The following is a 22,787-nucleotide window of genomic DNA, read 5'->3' as shown; positions in this document are numbered from 1 at the left end:
GTACTGTACTTTAAAAATTGTCTGGGGGGTACTTGTTCAGACTTTTTCGTGTTGGGAGCATGTTTATCGGCAACAGGCACACTTCAAAATCATGCACGTGTTATCAGTGCTTGTGGGGTTGCTTATCAGCAACAGGCACGCTAAATTCAGTCTAGCTTACATTTACGTGGCTTGTGTATCTCAGCCACAGGCACACTTATGCAATTTTTCTTGTCTGCCTTTAATCAGTGACAAGCATGCTTAAACGTTATTGCTTCTTTGACATTTCAATGTCACACAAGTGGTATAATTTTAGCTTGTCTGTGTGTTCTCAGACACTGGCACGTTATAGAGGCAAGTCTTTCTGAAGCTAACTGATAACCAGACAGTCACGACGTGTGGAAAATTGTTACCTGAGAAGACAGAAGTAATGTATTAAGCGCATAACATTTCAAGCATATTATATAATTATGTGTGTTTTATAATTGCATGCTTAATTCCTCTGTATATTTTAGGAGTGAGAGTTAAGCATTTTAGAAATACAATATCCAGAATGTAACTGCACCTCCATTTTTTTGACGATGCATGTTGATCCAGTCACAAAGTAGAACAAGTGGATAAAGGTCTTTGAGAGATATTCAAGAGTTTGTGGTGAGTCTTTAAGTTTAAGTGCAGAATGTAAAACAGCACTACTGTTACATTGCCTAGGTTTGGAGGGGCAAGAAGTCTTTGACCATTTTCCACCTTCATCGGAAAATGAGGCTGAAGGATTACATGAGTATGAGATTTGCATAAGGAAATTAGATAACCACTATTTACCAAAAATAGCACCATCTTAGAGTGGTAACATTTTGGCAGAAGAACACACAGAGAAGGGTAGTCAGTAGAAAATTAAGTTACTGACTTGAGGAAACTTGCATCTTCATGTAAATTTGTTGGGGATAATGAAGGATGTATAAAAGATCAATTTATGCTAGGTTGTAATGTGGAGGCGGTCAGGGATGAGCTCTGGCAAAAGGATGACCGTACTTTTGAAGAAGTGTTGATATTAGCAACACAAATTGAACACTGTATGAAATGTGTAGATGTGATAAAGAATGAATTAAAGTCAGATGTGAGTGCGGCAAAACAGAAGCAGTTACTTATAAATAGTAAGCCGCTGAAGGAACAAAACAAAAGTGAAAAAAAAAAAGGTTATAGGTGTGGCCGCAAGAGTCATTTAGCTTATCATAAAGACTGCCCAGCATTAAAAGCAATATGTAGAGGCTGTGGGAGGAGAAGTCACTTCCAGAAAAGTGCAGAAACAAGAAGAAAAGGGAAAAATATCAAAATCAAGGAGATTGGTGTAGAGGAAGGAGATTCGGACTGTGAGTGTGGACAGATTGTTTTACAAATGGGATGTGGTGACAGGAAATGCCCTATTGATGAAATTCTAGTAGATGGAGAGAAAATTAATGTCCTTTTTGATTCATGGGCAAAGATAACATTGGTGTCAAATGTATTTTTTTCAATAAAAAAGTTGCTAGAAAAGTTAAGTACACGAAAGGAGACATCAAACAATATGAATACGGGGGAGAGACGATTTAAATGAAAGGGTTCTTTATGGGGATGTTTAGAGTACAAAGATAGGTTGACAACAGGCAAGATATACATTTCAATGAAGGGTAATAGCTTCTTAAGTTGGTTCCATCAAAAAAATCTTGAGGTGATGCTTGATCCCAATTGTGATCCATCCATCATCATTAAGGATATAAGCCAGTGTGAAACAAAATGATGAGTGTGTAAAGGATGAAGAATTTGTGTCCAAGGTGATGAGCAAGTTTGACAGAGTTTTTAAAGCATAATAAGGTTGCTTGAAGAACTACACTCATGTTAAAAAGCTCAAAGATAATGTTCAACCTGTTTGTTGCAAAGTACGGAATGTCCCACTTGTGGTAAGAACTGACATGAGACGTGAGTTCGAGAAATTGAAGAAAGGAGGGGTAATAGAAGAAGTAGAAGCGATGGAGTGGTTGGCGCCAGTAGTAGTAGCAAGAAAGATTAATGGGGAAGTAAGGTTATGCATTGACCTCAGAGGACTGAATAAAGGCGAAGTGGTGTATATTCCAAGCATCTTGGATATGTTGGAAAGCCTGAGTGAAGCAAAGCTGTTCTGCACCATAGATTTAAAATCGGCCTATCATCAGATTGAGGTCAGTGAGAAGTCGAAAGACTTGACAGATTTTATAACTCCATTTGGCACATTCAAATATAAGAGAATGCCCTTCGGATTAGTGTCAGCAGCATCTGTGTTCCAAAGAGCAATACAGGGATTTTTGAAAGGGCTGAAAGCCATTAAGAGTTATCAAGATGACATACTGATTTATGGGTCTGGTGTCGCTGAACACAATGAAAGAGTAAGGTCCGTGTTGAAAAGACCGGGGAAAGCAAACTTAATGATAAAAGAAGGTAAACACAAGTTTAGACAATGACATGTAGAATATTTAGGACCTGAAATTACTGACAAAGGTATCAGATGAAAAACATTGTGAGTGGATGCTATTAACAAGTTAGTGATACCAAGTAACAAAGAGGATTTGCTAAGGTTTTTAGGAAGGTCTGAATAATATTGCAAGTTTATTTTTAATGTCTCCATGAAAACTGCTGAAATTAGAAAGTTATCTAAGAAAACAGTGGGATTTAGTTTAAATCAGGCCTGTGATAGGGAGTTTGAGATAATAAAGAAAGATCTTAGCATAAGATGAGGGCTTTTCTGTAGGGTGTGAGTTTAAAATAAAGACTGACCAAAAACCTTTAAAAGAGATTTTCCATTAGAAAGGTATTGAAGCAGTGTCAAGGAGAATCACTAAAGAGTGGTAGCCTTGCAAGAATACTGTTTCACTGTTGACTATATTCCAGAGCCCAGAAATATTATTGATGATGCTTTGTCAAGACTTGTTGATGACATAGTAGGAGTAGGTGAAATGGAAGACATGGAGAATGAGTCAGTGTGTCTATTTGATGTAAGTTGTATTTCAGAAAAAGAATTGAGGAAAAGTACATGTTAAGACAAGGTGTTATAATCAGTATGTGAGCTGTTAAATGGAGAGTGGAATAGCAAAGTCTGTGAAGATGGAGACGTCCTAAAATACTGGAATGTGAGACAAGAGTTAACAGAAAACTAATGAGTTATGTTTAGAGGGAAGAGATTAGTACCTCCAAAAATGTTAAGGCAGTACCTTTTGAATTTAGCACACAAGGGCCATCAGGGAATATTTAAGACAAAGCAATGGTTGAGACGACATGATGGTGGCCGGGTATGGATATTGCGACAGAGAGATTTATCAGAGAGTATGTGCAATGTATAAGCAAAGAGGTGCTCAAGCCCAGGACACAACCAATGGTAATACACAAATTGCAGAGTGAACTTTGGGAGGAAGTATCACTGGACATTCTACGGACTACTTAGTCAAAGAATGAACCCACTTATAAGATAGTATTGGTAGATTTGTTTTCTAAGAGGCCTGAGGTTTGCTGTATGCATGGAATGTAGCCAAAGCATGTGATTGAAAGCAGTAATGAGCATAGAAGGCATCCCTGGTGTGCTGCTGGTGGATAATGAAGAGCAGTTGGTCTAGAAAGAAATGGGAGATTTTTTAAAAGGAAAAGGAATAAAGCACAAACAAATTGCTCAAGATCATCCCAAGACAAACAGAGTTGTAGAAAGATTTAATAGGGTATTGAAAGAAACCATTGGAATGGCCAAAGACAATGCACAAGATTGGAAGGTGGAAGAGCAAAGGAAAGTTGAAGTGTATCGATTTAGCCCACATGCTATCACAGGGAAATCTCAGTCTGAACTGTTCAGGAAAAGGAAGCCTAATTGTGCGGTAACGCCATTGTGGATTAAAGAGAAATACAATGAGAGAAAGGTAAATTTTGAAGATTTAGAAAGAGGAAGGAAGGATGGGGATGAAAGAGAAAAAAAAGAACAAAGAAGGATAGTTGAGAGAAAAAATCATTTTGATGCAAGAAATGCTGTGAAAGTAACAAAGGTACCAGTTTGAGAGTAGGTGAGGATCAGATTATCGGGTGAAAAGTGCAAGTTTCTGATCCCATTCAGGTAATGAAACTGTTTAAGAATGCAGTGACAACTGCAGATACCAGAATATGGAATCTTAATGAAGTGGTAGTTGTAAGATATGGTTAGGATGGAGAAAACAACATGAACTGGAAGGAGGATGTCGACAAGGAATATGACAAGGAGAGTGAGACTAACAATGGCCGTGTTAATCAAAAAGGGGTAAGAGAAAATGTTAATTAAAAAAAAAAAAATTCAAAGAAAAGGGAAAGCACCTAAGAGATTGGAGGATTCTGTGAGATATAAGCGAGTGGTATACATAGGAGAAAGACATTACAAACCCATTGAAGCTACGGGCGCTTCTTCCTATTGATATGTTAATAATAGGTTGTTACATGCGTATTGTTCTCTGTAAGATGTAATGTTTGAACAATTTTAAGATTATTACATGTAAATATGTATCTTAGTCTCATATTTGTTTTATTGCGTAAAAGGAGAGAGGTGTGTGGTAAGTGGTTCTTAGAACAGGTGTAATGACATATGTGACTCTGGAAGAACCTGATGTTGTAAAGGTTCCATTAGAATGTGAGAGGCGAGTTGTGTTGGGACCTCGATATGGATAAGATGACTGGGATGATTTCCAGTTCCCTTTCATCCTAATAAATCAATATAAAGAATCTTCCACGTCACTCTCTCTCCCTCTGAAGGGTACGACTTAATTACAGTATGCTAATGACTCGTCTCTCCAGCACGAGGAAAACCAATTCTGTCACTGTTTACTTTCCTTAAGCCCAAGCAGTCTCTATTTGATATCACGAAGAACTGCGACTTATGTATATAGAGAACATTATCAAGCTTGCACCTCTGATGCTTTGACCATCTACCTGTACCATTCGTCATGCTACCCTTAACCATTTCATTATTAGAGATTGTTTAAGGTGCAACAATGAGCTGGATATTCAGTGGTTGTTATATGTCAAAATGTCCTTGACAAGCTTAGGTAGGCCCTTATGATTTGAGAATCCATCTACCACTTGTAAGCAAGATAAAATCTGGTGGTCTTTCATTGATATCAAATGCTTCATAGTGCTGGGTTCTGGATGCAGGTGCTTTTATTCAGATCCGGCTCTCTATTTAGCCTGGCCTGCTTTCCACGAGGTAAGTACAGAAGTGTCAGTGCAATTGTTTCTCCCTGTGATGATCACTCTGTACAGTCACTGCTGCATTTTATTTTTTCTGTAAATTTGATGTTAAGTTTATGAAGACATTTTAATTCCTATTCTAAAGCAAAGAAACATTAGAATGTTTAGACAGTGGTGCTGGAACAATTTTCAGAGCAGGGATACTGCCCTTAATGTTATATCACAGTAGTCTTAGGCATGGTGAAATATCCAAGTGGCACACACATTCAGCAGGGAAACGGTAAGGGTATGGTATTTATCTAGTGGGGCATTCTGGAACACACTGTCGCCAATATATTATTTAATCATGGTGTGGTAGCTCACAGACAGCAGCATATTTTCTGTAGCTACTAAATGTGCATAGATATATTGTTTTAGTGGTAAAACTTAATAGCCCACAAAAGATAATGGCCCTCATTCCGACCCTGGCGGTCATAGACCGCCAGGGTGGCGAATGACGGAAGCACCTCCAACAGGCTGGCGGTGCTTCATTCGTCATTCCGACTGCGGCAGTACAGCCGCGGTCGCCCAGCCGGGTCCGGCGGTTTCCCGCCGGATTTCCCGCCGGATTTCCCGCCGGATTTCCCCCGGCTGAGAGAATCCTCCATGGCGGCGCTGCAAGCAGCGCCGCCATGGGGATTCTGACCCCCTTCCCGCCAGCCTGTTTCTGGCGGTTTTCACCGCCAGGAACAGGCTGGCGGGAGCGGGTGTCCTGGGGCCCCTGGGGACCCCTGCACTGCCCATGCCACTGGCATGGGCAGTGCAGGGGCCCCCTAACAGGGCCCCAGTATGCTTTTCACTGTCTGCCTAGCAGACAGTGAAAAGCACGACGGGTGCAACTGCACCAGTCGCACACCTGCAACACCGCCGGCTCCATTCGGAGACGGCTTCAGTGTTGCAGGCCTCTTTCCCGCTGGGCCGGCGGGCGCTATATTGGCTAGCGCCCGCCGGCCCAGCAGAAAAGTCAGAATGGCCCCAGCGGTCTTTCGACCGCGGAGCGGCCATATGGCGGCGACCGCCGCCGCCGGGGTCGGAATGACCCCCAATGTGTGGAAATCAGTTTTCAGCTAAAATCTATCCTTTCCACATCACCAAGTAAAGTGTCTGATTTGTTTTGATCCTATTAAAAACAGCTTCCATCACAATTCAGAATTACAAAAAAATTAGCACCATTTGCGCTTACCTAGTTGCTATTGCTTATATATTTTGAAATATGTGTATAGTTAATTTACAAGTATATAAATGTTGTTGTGTCTAAGAAGAAAACACCCAAAACAGCCTTTCCTCTCACTTTCTGTATCCCAGCCAGATGATCATCTAGTTCACTTTTACAAAATCCTCTCTATTAGCAGTTAGAGAAACAAAACTAAACACCAGTTTCTAAATAAGCAGCAATTTGTCAGAAGACATCACCTGACATTTGACCTTTGTTTTTGAAAGCGCAGCCAACATGAAAAGATAAACTCAAAATGTAAAGGCTTCTTTATTACTTGTTCCCCTTCTGAACTCCACCATGGTTATTGTTAGGTATGTTGAAGCACCCCCTGCACCCTTACCTCCAGGGCCTATGGGTGCAGACCATCCCTTCATTTTCTACAGTTATTAACCCCCTGGGTGCCAGATACGAGCTGGTCTCGTCCTTGGCCACAGTTCCGTGTCTTTCCTTTCAAGCCTCTGTAAGCTTTTCTGCTTTTTTTGACTATTTATCTATGAGGGAATCAGCCCTTTTAGCAAGGACCGCTCTGCAGGGGGGCAATATATTACTAGGCCCCCGGGTGCAGATCGGCCTATTTTAATTAGGCCATTTGCTCCCAGGGGGGCCAGATGCCACTAGACGCCAAGGAGATTTTTTAATGTTAAGCATGGAGGGGAGCGACCCCTTGAGCAAGGGTCACTCCCCTGGGGGGCAATTGTTTATTAGGCCTTTTCTGTCCCCTCTGGGGGCAGATCGGCCTATTTTAATTAGGCTAATCTGCCCCCAAAGGGGGGTAGAAACGACCAGACACTAGGGATTTTTTTCTACGTCAGTTTCACGCAAGGTGAGCGACCCTTAGGCAAGGGTCATTTCCCTGGGGGGCAAATTTATTTTAGGCCATTTCTGCCCCCCGGGATCGGCCACACCAGGGATTGGTGTGTGTATGTGTTTTGTTTGGGGGGGCAGACCCTTGGGCAAGGGTCACTCCCCATGGGGACACATTACTGTTTTCCATTTCTGCCACCCTTGAGGGCAGATTGGCCTATTTTTGTAAGGCACATCTGCCCCCAAGAGGGGCAGAAAGCCCACCAGAGACCAGGGAAGATTTGTTTTTTAAAAAAAAGAGGGTGGGGGTATGGCCATACCCCCACTCCAAATAAATGGGGACAAAGTTGTTCTGCTCACCACTGGTCAAATGGGGCAATGACCCCCAATCCACTCTCCGGGGGGGCAGAAAGCCTTCTAGATGCCAGGGAATTAAAAAATAGAATAGTGGGGTTGTGGCTATGAAGCAGTATGGGCATGGTTATGCCCACACCCCAAATGAAGGGGGTAACAGTCTTTCAGCTACCCCCGCACACTAAAACATCTTATCCCATGGCAAGCAAGAGGACATTTGATTGTTTTGGTTATATATTTGGGCCATGCGAGCTTGTCTAACTCTCAAAATCATCCCACTTAGAATGGTGAGGGCTGCACTTTTTGGACTTAGGGACGCTGCCATGTAGAAAAATCTACGAGACCTAGACACATCTGAAAACTAAACACCTGGGTGAGTCCAGGGTGGTGTGCTTCACATGCACCCGCACCATTTTCCTACCCACAATGCCCTGCAAACCTCCAAGTTAGCTTGAAATCACACATTTTATCCACATCTCTGTGATGGAACCTTCCGGAATCTGCAGGAATCTACAAAATTCTTACCACCCAGCATTGTCACATCTATACCGATAAAAAATCTGGCCCATTTGTCAGCCTAAAAAACGTTTTTTTCCAAACTGCCCTTTTGGACCCACTTTGGTTCCCCCTTCAATTTTGACATGTTTTTGGCTCTTCCCTATCACAGGCAATTGGCCCACCTACACAAGTGAGGTATCATTTTTATAGGCAGACTGGGGAGAATGTTGGGTAGTAGGAAATTTGTGCTGGTGCAGTGATCCCACACAGAAATGTGGGAAGATTTTCATTTTTTTAGCTAAGTGTGAGGTTTGCTGAGGATTCTGGCTAAAAAACCATTGGGGGATCCACGCAAGTCACACCTCCCGGGACTCCCTCGGGTGCCTAGTTTTCAGAAATGTCTGGGTTTGGTAGGTTTCCCTAGATGGTTGCTAAGCCCAGGACCAAAACGCAGGTGCCCTCCTCTGCAAAAACAGGTTGTTTTGTATTTGACAATTCTGATGTGTCCACGTTGTGTTTTGGGGCATTTCCTGTTGCAGGCACTAGGCCTACCCACACAGGTGAGGTACCATTTGTATCGGGAGACTTGGGGGAACACTGGGTGAAAGGAAATTTGTGGCTACTCCCAGATTCCAGAACTTTGCAGCACCGAAATGTGGCGGGACTTTATAGGTGCTGCTGCAGCATCAGGCCTGCAGTGTTGGTCGTTGCACTCAGCAGGGACCACCGGTTCAGGCAGTGGCACGGAGTCGGACAGCCACGACAGTTTCAAAGCCACTCTGGAGTTAATGTGCTTGTTTCTTCTTGGTTACACCAGAACTCACTCCCAATGACCCAGGAACTGGATTGGCACCACTTGGCAAATCAGGACTCTCAGCAAGAGAACCCAGGTGCTGGCAGATGAAGTCTTGATGTCCCTTAGACTTCTTAACAGGAGGCAAGCTCAGTCCAAGACCTTGGAGAACCTTTGGAAGCAGGATGTTGAAAGTCCAGTCCTTTCACTCCCAGGACAGAAGCAGCAAGCAGCAGGCCAGCACAGCAAAGCAACAGACAGAGAGGCAGTCTCTCCTACAGCATCCAACTCTTCTTCCTGGCACAGTGTCATTAGTCCAGAAGGATTCTCACTTTGTGGGTTCAGAGGTCCAGTACTTACACCCATTTCTGCCTTCAAAGGAAAGTCTTTGTAGTGCACAACACCTTGCCTTTCCTGCCCTGGCCCCAGACCCACTCCAGGGGGTTGGAGACTGCTTTGTGTAAGGATAGGCACATCCCTATCCAGGTGCAAGTGTCAGCTCCGCCCACCAATCTAGCTCAGGAAGACCCATCAGGATATGCAGGGCACATCTCAGCTCCCTTTGTGTGACTGTCTAGATTTAATTCATCCTGACCCAGATGTGTATTCCACAGACAGGCAGAGATAGAGAATGGTTAAGCAGGTAAATGCCGACTTTCTAAAAGTGACATTTTCAAACACACAATTCAAAAATGAACTTCACCAAAAGATATACTTTAACTTGTTCAGATACTCCAAACTCCATATCTCTATCTGCTTCCAATGGGGAATTACACTTAAAAGATATTTCAAGGCAATCCCATGTTACCCTATTGATAGAGATAGGCCTTGCAATAGTAAAGAACAAATTTAGCAGTATTTCAGTATCAGGACACGTAAAACACATCAGTACATGTCCTACCTATTAAATGCACTGCACCCTGCTCATAGGGCTGCCTTGGGCTACATTAGGGGTGGCTTACATGTAGTAAGTGTGAAGGTCTGGGCCTGGCAAGTGTGTGCACTTGCCGGGTCGTAATGGCAGTTTAAAACTGCCCACACAGACACTGCAATAGAAGTCTGAGACATGTTTACAGGGCTTCTCATGTGGGTGGCTTCTGGCCCACTAGTAGCATTTGATTTACAGGCCCGGGCACACATGGTGCACTATACTAAGGACTTACTAGTAAATCAAATATGCCAATCATGGATAAATCAATCACCAATACCATTTACACAGAGAGCACTTGCACTTTAGCTGTGGTCAGTAGTGCTAAAATGCAGAGTTCTAAAGCCAGCAAAAATGAAATTCAGCACAGGATCAAAAACAAGAGGTCAGAAGCAAAATGACAGGGAAACCATGCCAAGAGCTGACAGGTCTAACAAATTAATTTCTCTGTCAGGATTGGAAAAGACTCAGGACTCGATTCACATCCCATAAGGTGAAATATCTGGGTTCTGCGGGTTGCAGCAGCCTAATCCCCCTCACGTGCTTGCATACTAATGGGTGTTCAATTACCTGGTAACCCTGTATTGGGACATGCCCCACAGAAATAGCCGACCAAAAGGTATTCTCTGTCCTATAAACTATGCCTTAAGATGCAAGAGAGGCCAAGAAATTCATAATCTGGAAAACATCGGACCACAAGGGATTGGTACCAGTCTGTACACACCAACAAACCCATCTAGAGCATGCTGATTTGTACCACTTATTGGTTCCGTGTACCGATGCCATGGCCATCATCTTAAACTCTGCTGAAAGTCCAGGGACTCTCCGTCTTTCCCTGTAATTCACCAAGCTATGACTGGCAGATGACCTTGGCGAATTAACGGGTGAAGATTCCCTGGAGAATCCCGCAGGAGATCTGAAGCATGGAGAGAGGGACTAGAGAATCCCAAGAAAGTTCCAGAAGAACAGGAAACTAAACTTGGGAATACCAATATGGAGTGATGCGGACTACTTGTGCCTGCTGTCTGCGCACTGGAGTGGACAATCTCATTATCATCATAAATGAAAGAAAGCCATATCCCCGTTCCCTCGAACAATCCTGCAGGACAGCGTCCGTTGCCGCTGCCAGAGGGTCCAGATTCCAACTGAAACACCATTCACCTGGCGATCCAGTTGAGATGCAAAGAGATCCACTGTGAATGGGCCCCACTGATCATTGAGCATCCTGAACACCTGTGGATCCAATTGCCGGAGACTCGTATCTGACCAATCCCTCGAGCACCAGTCTGGCACCTCATTGGCTGCCCAGGAAGATACTCTGTTGTGACCATTATGGTATTGGAAAGGAGAAAGGTCCAGAACTTCTATGCTAGATCTGTTAGGATCTTCGATCAGGGGCCACCCAGGTGATTGATGCACCTGACCCCTGGCACATTTTCCATCTTTAAAACAGACACAGTAGGTCACCCTCTCCTGCACTGGACTGCGAAGGATCCCACCATTAATTCCAGGCAGTTTATGTGGGGTTGTTGTTCTGCTTCTGACCCTTTTCCTCCTGTGACAAAGTCCCCACATCGGGCTCCCCATCACAACTTGCTGGCGTCGGACTCTATTAGGATATCCAGATCTGACTTGAAAATGGCCCAGTCATTCCCGGCATCCATGTGTGCTAGCCACAACCTCATCTCCTCTTTGACCTCCTCCGTCAGAGGAACATGTTAGAAATACTAAAGACCCCTGAGGAGATGTAAGGGTCCAGAGTCTTTGAAGGGCCCTGCAATGCAACGGACCTGTGAAGATCATTTGGATAGAAGAGGAAAGGAGACCTACCACCTGGGCTACCTGGTGTAATGAGGTCGTCAGCATGGACAGAGGACATGTCAATTGCCTTTGAATCTTTGCCACCATTTGAGATAGTAAGCCGAAGGTTTTTGTGGTCAAATTAATGACAAACCCCAGGAATGTTGCCTGTTTGGAGGGGATCAACAGGGATTTCTTTCTTTATGATCAACACCAAGTCACCCATGAAGTGAATCATCACTTGGAGTTGCTCTTGCAGGCTGGCCGGGCACTGGTTCAGAAGAAGGAGATTGTCTAGATAGCTAATGAAACAGAACCTTTGGACGTAGAGATTTTCAGTTGCAGGCTACAGCACCTTTGTGAAGCACCAACAGTTCGAAAAGCAGGGTTGTGAATTCAGAAACTTGCTCTCTCCAGATAAACTGCAGGAATCTGAGGGGGTCACAAAGATAGAGAAGGAAAGGTATGCATCCTTGAGGTCTAGGTGGACCATCCAATCCTCCAGTTGCAGGAGATCCCCTAATTGATGTATGCCACCCATCTGGAAGTGTTGGTAACCAGCTACCCATTGAACTCCTTGAGGTTCAGAACTGGTCACTGGCCTCCATCACGTCTTTCCACCAAGAAAATATTGCTGACAAAATAGAGGGGAGCAATGCGTGTTTGTGCAACAAATCCACTACCTCTTGATCCATTCGAATGCTTTGCGCCTCCGAAAAGACCACAGAACGCGGCTGGAGTTGTTGCACTGGGGAACTATAAAATTGGATGTAAATCCCCTCTATGGTTTGAAGGACCCAAGCATCCGAGGTTAACATTTCCCATTTGTGCGGAAACAGGGCCAGCCGACCTCCCAGTCTTAGTTGGGAAAAAGAGGAAACGCTGACCTGCTTGGAATCTGTGGAATTGTTCTTTGGTAGTACCTTATGCACTACGGCCATTCTGGCCTCTTTTGGAGAGAAAGAACTCCGCCGGTCGGAATTGATCCTGCCACCAGGATTTGTGGAATCCTTGGCCTTTAGGAGAGCCTTGAGTGTAGAAGCGACTGGTCAAGTGCCCCCCTCCACGACCGGTCTGACAAAAATGCAAGTGGGAAAAATCTTCTTCATGGAGGCCTGAGCCTTGTCATGGGACATAAAGACTGACACAAACTTCCCCAATTCCTTTATAAAAAGCTTTCCGAACAGCCCACATTGGGTTATTATCCCCAGCCCCTGACGAAGCCAGGCCCTGCAATTTAGGATCCACTTTGATCAACAGAGAGTACCTCCTCCCCGTGGATAATGTGTGGTTCGTGTTTCCGACGAATATAACAGCACGTTGCACCCATCTGGAGGGACAGGATTTCAGGATGATTTTGCTTTTTCTGCCAGGTCCAAGATTTTTGTCAGGGGCCCTATGGCATCCAGGAGTTTGTCCTGGCAGGACCTCCAGGACCTATCAATGCCCTTTTTGGGGTCTCCAATATACTTAATCAATATGGCCATTTTGTTGTGTATTTCCAGAGTTAAGGCTTCTTTGCATGTAGGCAATCTACTCTAAGCTGGGTATGCACCTCCTTTTCCAGGGGATTCCAGAGGTGATCTGCCACGTATTTGGCCACTCTGGCCACCTTGGAAGAAGGAGACCATTCCGTGGACCAGTGATGAATCAGGTTGTCTGGATCCATCATGTCAGAGTGATCCCCAGGGTCATCCTGTGAGGTAGCTGGGTAGGACGCAGGGGTTGGGCTCAATGGTTTGGAAGGGCCCGCCTCATCAGCTGAATCCTCTTGGGAGTCATCATCCCCTCCATCCTGGCCAGAAAGAGTAGGAGCCATGTCATCTGGCGCGGCTCCTAGCAGTGTACTGGGGTCGTCATCAAAGCCGGTAGGTCTGGCCAGGAATACCTTTTTGAGGCACTTGAATGTGCTTAAGTGGACCCCTGCTTCCGCCTTGCGCTTCTGAGGAGGTGGGGGGTGTGGTCAGGCATCATGATGGAGTCTCAAGGACAGGTAACGTCCATAGTTAGGCAGAGGGGGGGTTGGGCATGAGAATGCTATTTGCAGAAGGCACCTCTCTAATGGTGTGTTCGCTGTAGCAACAACTTGCTGTATGGAGGCGTTAACTGCCTCACAGAACTCTTCATCAGTGAGGATCACTGAGAGTCCCTCCTCTTCTGTATAATCGCCCTCCATGTATGCGCTATTAATATTAGTGGTAATTTAGGAGCACCTCAAGGGGCTCATAATGTGGTTCTGGGGCAGTACCAGTGGCTACGGGCACGTTAGCACGCAATGGGGTTATGCTGAGGCAAAACACCCTGTATTATTCAGTACGGTAATCAAACACACCCCCCTTGCAGCACTGCAATGAGAGCAGAGTGCGTGAAAAAACAATCAATAATAAGATAAGGATCAGTTTAACACAGGTGTTGTCCCGGTGCCTATATATTTGAAAGTACAGACCCCACAGGGTGAGAATGGCTTCCAGGCATCCTGGGGCGAAGCTAATTAAAAGGTACAGGCTTCATGGGGCAGGCTGCTCATCGGAGAACAATCCTGAGAATGAGTGCGCGTAATACATCTATCAAAGGATCGCCCTCTATGGGCTGATAACATCACACACTCATGTGGACTCTGGGGAATATAGAGATATTGATAGAAGCTCGCCATGACTGGAGGGCGAAACTCATTACAGTGGCGACGTGGAGCTGGAAGGCAAAACGTTATCACACACCAATGCAAAGCACAGTGGATACAACTATTGGCATATAAGGTTAAAGAAAAAGAGCACTCATCTTGACATACTCCGGAGCAGGAAAGAAAGAGGAAGATACTATGGGAGACAAGCATTATAAGGACTATAGGGACTGTTCATTGGCTCAAAGTTCTGTTTCCTTTCCCATGGCTTGATGGGAAATGAAGTTTTCTAGTAAATGTTGAAGTTCTGTAGCATGGAAATAAAATAAAATAGAGCATAATTATCGCCTCTGGTCCTGACATAGAGCTAAATATCACATTTCATAATGGACGTGCACTGAAATCTCTTAGTCCTTCAAGAGTACAAAACCTGTGAAAAATCTTACAAGTTAAAAAAACCTGCCCTTAGTATGTTTGTGTCCCAAATAAAAATCTCTTTATGATTTACCACATTTAAGTTGTAGTCACAATTTTAACATCGTTTTTCTCTTCATTGTTATAATTTACCTTCTTTCATGTAAATAGAAATCAGCTTACTCACCAAAAACATGTTAACACAAAACAACAATAGTCATTTCTGTCTTGCATTTCTGCTCTAATACCGCATTGTTTACTGCATGAGGAATTTTCATTCAAGTAAACTCCTGGTACAGTAACAAATCGCTATTATATGGCGAGTTTCAAGCAATTTCCAATCTACCTTTCCGTCTGCCCGAAAATTATTGTTGTGTGCAATGGCCCCAGATGTGTTAGTATGTTCGTGTTAGTGACTGGTAAAAAAAATGCCTACATTTGAGAAATGGAACTAGAATTGTAAACATGTCAAACTGTTCCAGATTGATTCTAAGCAAGAACTGAACAAAAATATAAAGGGCCTTATTTATACTTTTTGGTGCAAAACTGCACTAAGGCAGTATTGCCCCAAAAAGTTTTGCACCGGCTTGCACCATTTTTTAGCACCAGCTGGGCACCATATTTATGGAATGGTGCAAGCCGGTGCAAAGGGTAGGCTAGCTTAAAAAAAAATGACGTTAGGCAGTTTTGAGTCAAAATAAATGATTCTGACCAGATTAGCATCATTTTTTGACGCTAAGGGGCATATTTATACTCTGTTTGCACTGAATTAGCGTCATTTTTTTAAAACTCTAATTCAGTGCAAAACTAACTCCATATTTATACTTTGGTGCTAGACCCGTCTAGCACCAAATTTATTGAGTTAAAGTCATTTTTTGGAAGTGGAAACCTACCTTGCCTTAATGAGATGCAAGGTAGGCGTTCCCGTGCAAAAAAATGACTCTATGACCTTAACACCATATTTATACTCCCATGTACAAATGGTGCAAGGGAGGAAGGAGGGGTCAAAAAATGGGGCAAAGCTTGCTTTGCCCCATTTTTTAAGACCTGGGTCAGGGCTGGTGTTAGGGGACCTGTGGCCCTATTTCCATGGTGGAACACCATGGAATAAGCCCAGAGGTGCCCTCCCTAGGCCCTAGGGGCACCCCCACCCACACTAGAGGGACTGCGAGGATGGGGGACCTCATCCCAGGTGAGTACAGGTAAGTGCATTTTATTTTTGAAAGTGCCATAGGGGGCCCTGAAATGGCCCCCCATACATGGCACCGGGTGCAATGGCCATGCCCAGGGGACCCCTGTCCTCTGTGCTGGCCACTGGGGTGGTGGGCATGACTCCTGCCTTTTCTAAGGCAGGAGTCATGTGGCATGGTAGGTTTAGCACCATAAAATTACGCTAATCTGGTTAGAGTCTTTTTTTTTTACTCTAACCTGCCTAAAGCCATTTTTTGGTGCTAAACCCTCTTCTTCTATACTGCCAGCCCCACCCGACTAAAGTCATTTTTTAAAAATCTAGCCTACCCTTTGCACCGGCTTGCACCATTCCATAAATATGGTGCACGGCTGGTGCACAGAAATGGTGCAAGCCGGTGGTAAACTTTTTGGTGCAAAACTGAGTTAGTGCAGTTTTGCAGCAAAAAGTAGAAATAAGGGCCAATATTTTGTAAGTTTGCGCCACTTTTGTGTCATAAAATGACGTTAATGCGGTGCAAAAAAAGTTTAAATCAGGGCCTTGGTGCTAGATGGGTCTAGCACCAAAGTATAAATATGGAGTTAGTTTTGCACCGAATTAGAGTAAAAAAAAAATGACACTAATTCGGTGCAAACAGAGTATAAATATGCCGCAGAGTATAAATATGCCCCTAAATATGGCGTTAAGGCCATAGAGTCATTTTTTGCACGGGAACGCCTACCTTGCATCTCATTAAGGCAAAGTAGGTCTCCACTTTCAAAAAATGACTTTAACTCCATAAATTTGGTGCTAGAGGGGTCTAGCACCAAAGTATAAATATGGAGTTAGTTTTGCACCGAATTAGAGTAAAAAAAAAAGACACTAATTCGGTGCAAACAGAGTATAAATATGCCCCAAAATACTCTATATGTAGTATCTATGCTTCAGTACTGCAGAAGAGATATATATTGAACAAACACACAAACAATGGATGTTTTATTACAAACATACTCCTAGAATACTGTGGGATTGTTAAACCAGCACTGCTGCTGCTCATCTCATGTTGGTCACAGTGCACTTGGTTCACGTTTTCTGATGTGTCTTCATGCGTAAGAGTACATGTGCTCACTGACAGACACTAATAAGTGCACGTGGTTAGGTTAGTAGACCAGTAACTGCTTTTGGCTAGGGACACTGGACTCTGCGGGTCTCTGCAACTGGTTCTAAAGCAGTGCATTAGTGTACTGTCATCACACTGGGTGCCACAAACAGAAAAGGAGCTGCTGGTCCCACTCAATAGTCTGCCTCACCTGCCTTATAATGCCAAAAGGCCTAATAACAAATTAGTTCAACTCCACTCACATGAATTGTCTCTCTCACAATCGCTTATATTCGTTTAATGAAATTTCTAGGATGTTATAAAATCGGCAGTTCCCATCGAGATTAGTTGTTATTTCACATAAATGCCCATGACTATCCGTATAAAATTCACAGTACTTTCTCCCCTAACATGCTTCTTGTTCCTGCAGCCCTTAGTAAATGTGTCACTCCGTTTATCAATTTATTAGAACTCTGCAAAACAACCGAAAATAAAATAATAATCACCTCTACCCGAAGTGTCGGAACTCTCCATGGAATCCAGGTTTAAAGCATCAAAGACTTCAAAATCAGATTTCTTGACATGAATCAGATTGTTGACGGTACCAAGCTGGCTGGTGACCACAGGCTGAAAAAGAAACACATGATGTACATCCACTTCCATTCTGGCCAGGCTATTTATCAGTGAATATGTAAAAGCTAAGTAATCAGACAGATGTTTTTGAACATATACCAAAATAGAAACAACCATTGGAAACAATGGACAACCTCCAATCCATTAGGCACAGAAAAGTAACAGAAGAACAATTATACTGTTTTTTCCACCACCTCCACTGACGTCCCCTAATGTACATAGTAACCCATTGCTGTGGTGACTACTCTTCTGGTTGGGCATGTTTTCTCCGAACGGTAGTCCACTTGCCATGTGATGACGTGTGTGACCAGTACAAACCATAAGACAAATAAATCAGAACGGGCTGTATGATAGAAAGAGAAGTCTGCAAGTCTCATTTAGTACGTGGACTGTGGCATTGGTTTCGGCTGACTGGTGCCTCATATTTACTATCTGATACAAAGGTAAATGGTTGCTTTTCAAAGGAACTTTAAACACGTGTACTGCTTTTGGCTGGAACTGTAGCACCACCTAGTGTCATATCTAAAGTAAGCAACAAAATATAGCACATTAACAAAGCAAAATAATGACACAAGTGAAACACAACACAACCGTCACAGATCAAAGCGATGACATCATATTGTAATAATGCAACACAAAAACAAAGCAGCACAAAACAACACTGCACATCACCATCACAACAAAATATCACGCAGCAAGTATGCACAATTATTCCAGTCACACAGTAACACCTCCAGAAATATGCTTTAATAACACAGTGGTAAAATAAGTTTGCACTAAATACTCTCTTAACTTACCACCAAAAGACTTGAAATAGCGGTACTACTTCTGCAACAGCTTCAATGATATATAGAACATAAACAGTTCACATGATTTAAAAATCCAAAATGTATTTTTACCTCACACTCGTGTGGAAGACGTTACAAAAGTAAGAATAACAGGTGGTAAGGGCAATATGGAAAACTATCCAAAACGAATTCTACATCCCCAGGAGCTGAGGTTCAAACAGATTGACTCCAGCAGGTTGCCAGGGGCATAGCTGTAGGAGGAGTGTTTGGGGTGTTACTCCCCCTGATAAATGTATTTTCTGTTAAATAGTTGGGTACAGGTGCTTTCAATAGGGTATGGTGTCGGATTTACCCAGGGATTTTATATGCACAGACAAAAATGCACACACACACTTTCCCTCTCTGTTATGAAAGTCTTAAAAAATGTTGGTTATTTCACAAAATATTGGCCCTCATTACAACCCTGGTGGTTGGTTTAAAAGTGGTGGTAATACCGCCAACAGACTGGCGGTAATTACCGCCAAATTATGGCCATGGAGGATAGATCTCAGATAGACAGCTACTTTACTACAGCAACTGCCAGGAAGGAAACAACAGCCACCACGGCGCTAGACTCCTACAGCCAGGCGGAAGTCAATGTTCCACCCACAGTATTAAGACATGCCAATCCGCCACCTTTTCCGGGGTGGTACCAACGACATCAAAAGCCTGGCGGAAACACTGCACAGAAGTGAAAGGACTCACCATTGGAGACACAGGGAACAACCATGCCACCATAGAGCTCGAGCTGCATGTCTTCCCCATGATCTTCTACATGCTGCTCCACCACGAACACCAACGACAGCGAAGATGACGACGATGAGTACAGCCGCCTAACACACAAGGGAGGGTGAGGAAAAAGAGAGTGACACACACACAACACACCCCCCATACACACACACACCATACACACACCCAGCTGCCCAAGAAAACAAGTTATTCCCCCTAAATTGGCTGAATAATGCAAGGACACAATAAATTTACTAAAGAGAGTGTAATAAGATCAACACAGTATAAATAAAGTTTAGCCAATGTAACAGATATTAACTATTGTACAGTTCAAGGGACACTTCCCAGTCCTCAGTTTGCATGGGCCACATGGCCACAGGCCAAATTCCAAGGCCCCACTCGTCACCTGCATCAACACTGAGAGAAGACTGCAGGGGCATCAGCTGGTAAACAGGCAGGCACCTCAGGGGGACAGGGGACTGGGGGGCACCTCATCCGGGAGATGAAACAAGACCACTGGTTCTGGAGGGGACTACATGCCCTGTGATTGGTCCTGGGGAGTGCAATGCCACAGTCTCTCAGGTAGGTGATTTGCCCACTTGCTCTGGAGGGGGCAACATGCTCTGTGCTTGGTCCTGGGGAACGCAAGGCCACAGTCTCTCAAGTGGTTGTCTGACCCAGTGGTTCTGGACGGGGCATTATGCCCTTTGCTCTTGATCCTGGGGAGGCTGGGGTAGAGGGGCGTCTTACCCACTGGTTCTGGAGGGGGCATTGTGCCCTGTGCTCATGATCCTGGGGAGGTTGGAGTTGGTGGGTGTCTTACCCACTGGTTCTGGAAGGGGCATCGTTCCCTGTGCTCTTGATCCTGGGGAGGCTGGGGTAGGTGGGTGTCTTACCCACTGGTTCTGAAGGTGGCTTCGTGCCCTGTGCTCTTGATCCTGGGGAGTGCAAGGTCACAGTCTCTCAGGTGGGAGTCATACCCACTGGATTTGCAGGAGGCAGCCCGCACAGCAGCCCATGGAGGCATGACTACATACCATCTACCGGCGGTGACGGCTGATCAGTGGTGGTAGTGGTGCTGCTGCAGCCGCTGGTGGGGGGAAGCTCAAGCCCATCCCTTGCAGCCCTGGATGGCTGCCCACTGGTGGTGGTAATGCTGCTGCTGTGTGTGGGGGGAGGCTTCAGCCCATCCCCTGCAGTCTCAGATGGCTGCACAACCATGGTTGGTGGTGGGGGCTCCGTCTGAGTTCCTGCCCCAGGCTCTTTGCCCTTCCTGCCTGCTGGTTCTGGTTCCTTGGTCTTCTTGGCAGCAGCGGGGGGAGGCAGGCTCCTTGGTCTTCTTGGCAGAAGTTGGGGCAGGCTCCTTGGCCTTTTTGGCAGCAGCTGGGGCAGGCTCTTTGGTCTTCTTGGCAGAAGCTGGGACAGGCCCCTTGGGCTTCCTGGCAACAGTGGGTTCAGGCTCCTTACCCTTGAGGCTGCCTGGTGCAGGCTCCTTCACCTTCAGGACATGTGCCCTGGATCCTTTCCTACCACAATTGGGTGTGGTGACTACTGAGTGGCTGAGGTGCTTGGCTGGGTTTTTGCCAACCTGGCAGGACGTGCAGGACGGGGCGGGGAGGGGTAGGGAAGAGGTCAATGGTGGATAGGAAAAACATCTTAGGGACATTGGGTCGGGAAGAGGGAGAAGGTTTGGGAGTGGAGGAAGAGGGAGTGGTTGTAGGAGGTGTCTGTCTGCTGATTTTGGGTGCAGGTGCATGGGCTGGATGCTGTTGTGAGGTGGATGTCTGTTGGGTGTCTGAGTGCCTGCGTTTGTGTACTTTAGGAGGGGGGACAGACACAATGGAAGAGGACACAGGAGACGTGTGCATGGCTGTTGTGGAGGTGTCTGCCAGTGCCAGCGAAGTGTGTGTTCTGATAGTTGTTGTGTTGATGCTGGAAGTGGATGATGGTGTAGTGCATGCAGGTGTGGGTGTTGACGGAACTGGGAGGGAGGTGGAGGAGGAGGAGGGGGGAGACAGTGGAAATTGTGGATGTTGGTATGTCTGCATTTGGATGGCGTTTGTGTGAGTGCCTGTGGGATGAAGTGTGGTGCCTGTGTTTGCCTGTGCCACTTGTGTGTTGTATTGTGTGCATGCTCGTCTGCCTGTGTGCTTGGGATAGGTTGGGGTTGAGGAGAATGGGTTTGGGAAGAGGAAGTTGGAGGGGGAGGGTGGAAACAGGGACAATGGCTGCCCTCAGAGAGGAGGCTAGAGCCTGGATCGATCTCTGCTGAGCCGCCAAGCCAGTGAATGGCCCCCCAGGAACGCATTAGTCTGTTGCATCTGGGCTGCCAGCCCCTGGATGGCATTCACAATGGTTGATTACCCTATAGAGATGGAACTCAGGAGGTCAATAGCCTCCTCACTTAGGGCAGCAGGGCTAACTGGGGCAGGGCCCAAGAGGCCTGGGGCGAAGGAGATGATCACCCTCCTGGGTGAGCAGGCTCGGGCAACTCAATGAGGGGCTGCTGGGAGGGCGGTGCTGGTACGGGGGTGGTGGGTGTACCTGTAGCCTGGGTGGTCACAGAGGTGTCTGACAACACCAGAGAGCTTCCATCGGAGGAGGTATCTGTGTCTGAAATGTCCCCTCCAGTCTCCGCCGTAGAACTCTCCTCGCCCTCCATCCCACTGGTGCCCTCACCGTCAGTGGACTCCTAGGTCCTGTGGGATGCAGCTCCCTAAGTCACTGGTGCCTCTGCTCCTCTGCCAGATGATGCTAATGCACATAAGGACAGAGTGACAAAACAAAAAGGGGGGGAAGAGACAAAGGATACACTTGGTCATTGACTGCACCAACACCATCGTTGGCGTACACAGCACGCTCACATAAAAGGATACAGGTCTACACAATATGCATTGCACTACCAGTGATATTGCTAGCTACCAAGGCATGGGGAGGGGCACACACCAGCAAATCCAGCACACCTGGAACCCACGCAGCCTTGACCAGTAGTGGATGCCTAGGAGCTAGGAAGCAGGATTATCCCTTCTGGACCCTTGCCAGCAGGGGACCTATGCTGCAGTGTCAGGCCAGGCCTAGGGGTACCCACTGACACACATCCCCCACTCCGATACCACCCTACCATGTGTAGGTTGTAATGATGGGCACTGCACTCACCCACTTGTGGCTGCTGTGATGCCCTCAAGTGCCCATCCAGCTCAGGATAGGCCACCACCAGTATGCAGGCCATCAGGGGGGTCAGGGTTCGACGGGCACCCCTTCCTCGTTAGGAGGCCATCCCCAGCTGGGCCTCCGCAGTCTTCCATGCCCAGCATCTCAGGTCCTCCCACCGTTTCCGACAGTGGGTGCTCTGCCTGCCATAGACCCTCAGGGTCCGCACATCCTTGGTGATGGCATGCTACATACCCTTCTTTTTATGGGCGCTGACCTGCAGAGGCAATACACACAGGAAAATGGAATTAGTCAAACAGTCCTGCCTGTTACACTTATGGCCCACCACAGCCCTTCACATCACCATTTACACACTCATGGCCCATCAAACAACCTGTACACACCCCAGGGGACATCCACCCACCCCCATTACACAAGGCCTTCACACACCACTCCATGCATCCATACCACATGCATCGTGCCCACAGTGTACTCACCTGTTGGTCTGGAGGCCCATACAGCAACCTGTACTGG

The 22,787-nt window shown here is 45.6% G+C and overlaps 1 protein-coding gene across 2 annotated transcripts in view; it reads right to left on the bottom strand.

Annotated features, from left to right (window-relative positions):
- The window catches only part of LOC138292458 (5'-AMP-activated protein kinase subunit beta-2-like), a 1,223,251-nt gene that overhangs the window by 429,352 nt on the left and 771,112 nt on the right, over window positions 1-22,787 (bottom strand). For both annotated transcript variants that reach the window (XM_069231076.1, XM_069231075.1), the window contains one exon: window positions 17,421-17,541. In XM_069231076.1, the coding sequence (XP_069087177.1) occupies window positions 17,421-17,541 (121 nt within the window). The remainder of the gene's footprint in view (window positions 1-17,420; window positions 17,542-22,787) is intronic.

This window comes from Pleurodeles waltl, chromosome 4_2, assembly GCF_031143425.1.
Source record: "Pleurodeles waltl isolate 20211129_DDA chromosome 4_2, aPleWal1.hap1.20221129, whole genome shotgun sequence".
In the NCBI taxonomy this organism is placed as follows: Eukaryota; Metazoa; Chordata; class Amphibia; order Caudata; family Salamandridae; genus Pleurodeles; species Pleurodeles waltl.
This window is presented reverse-complemented; position numbering and strand designations above follow the sequence as displayed.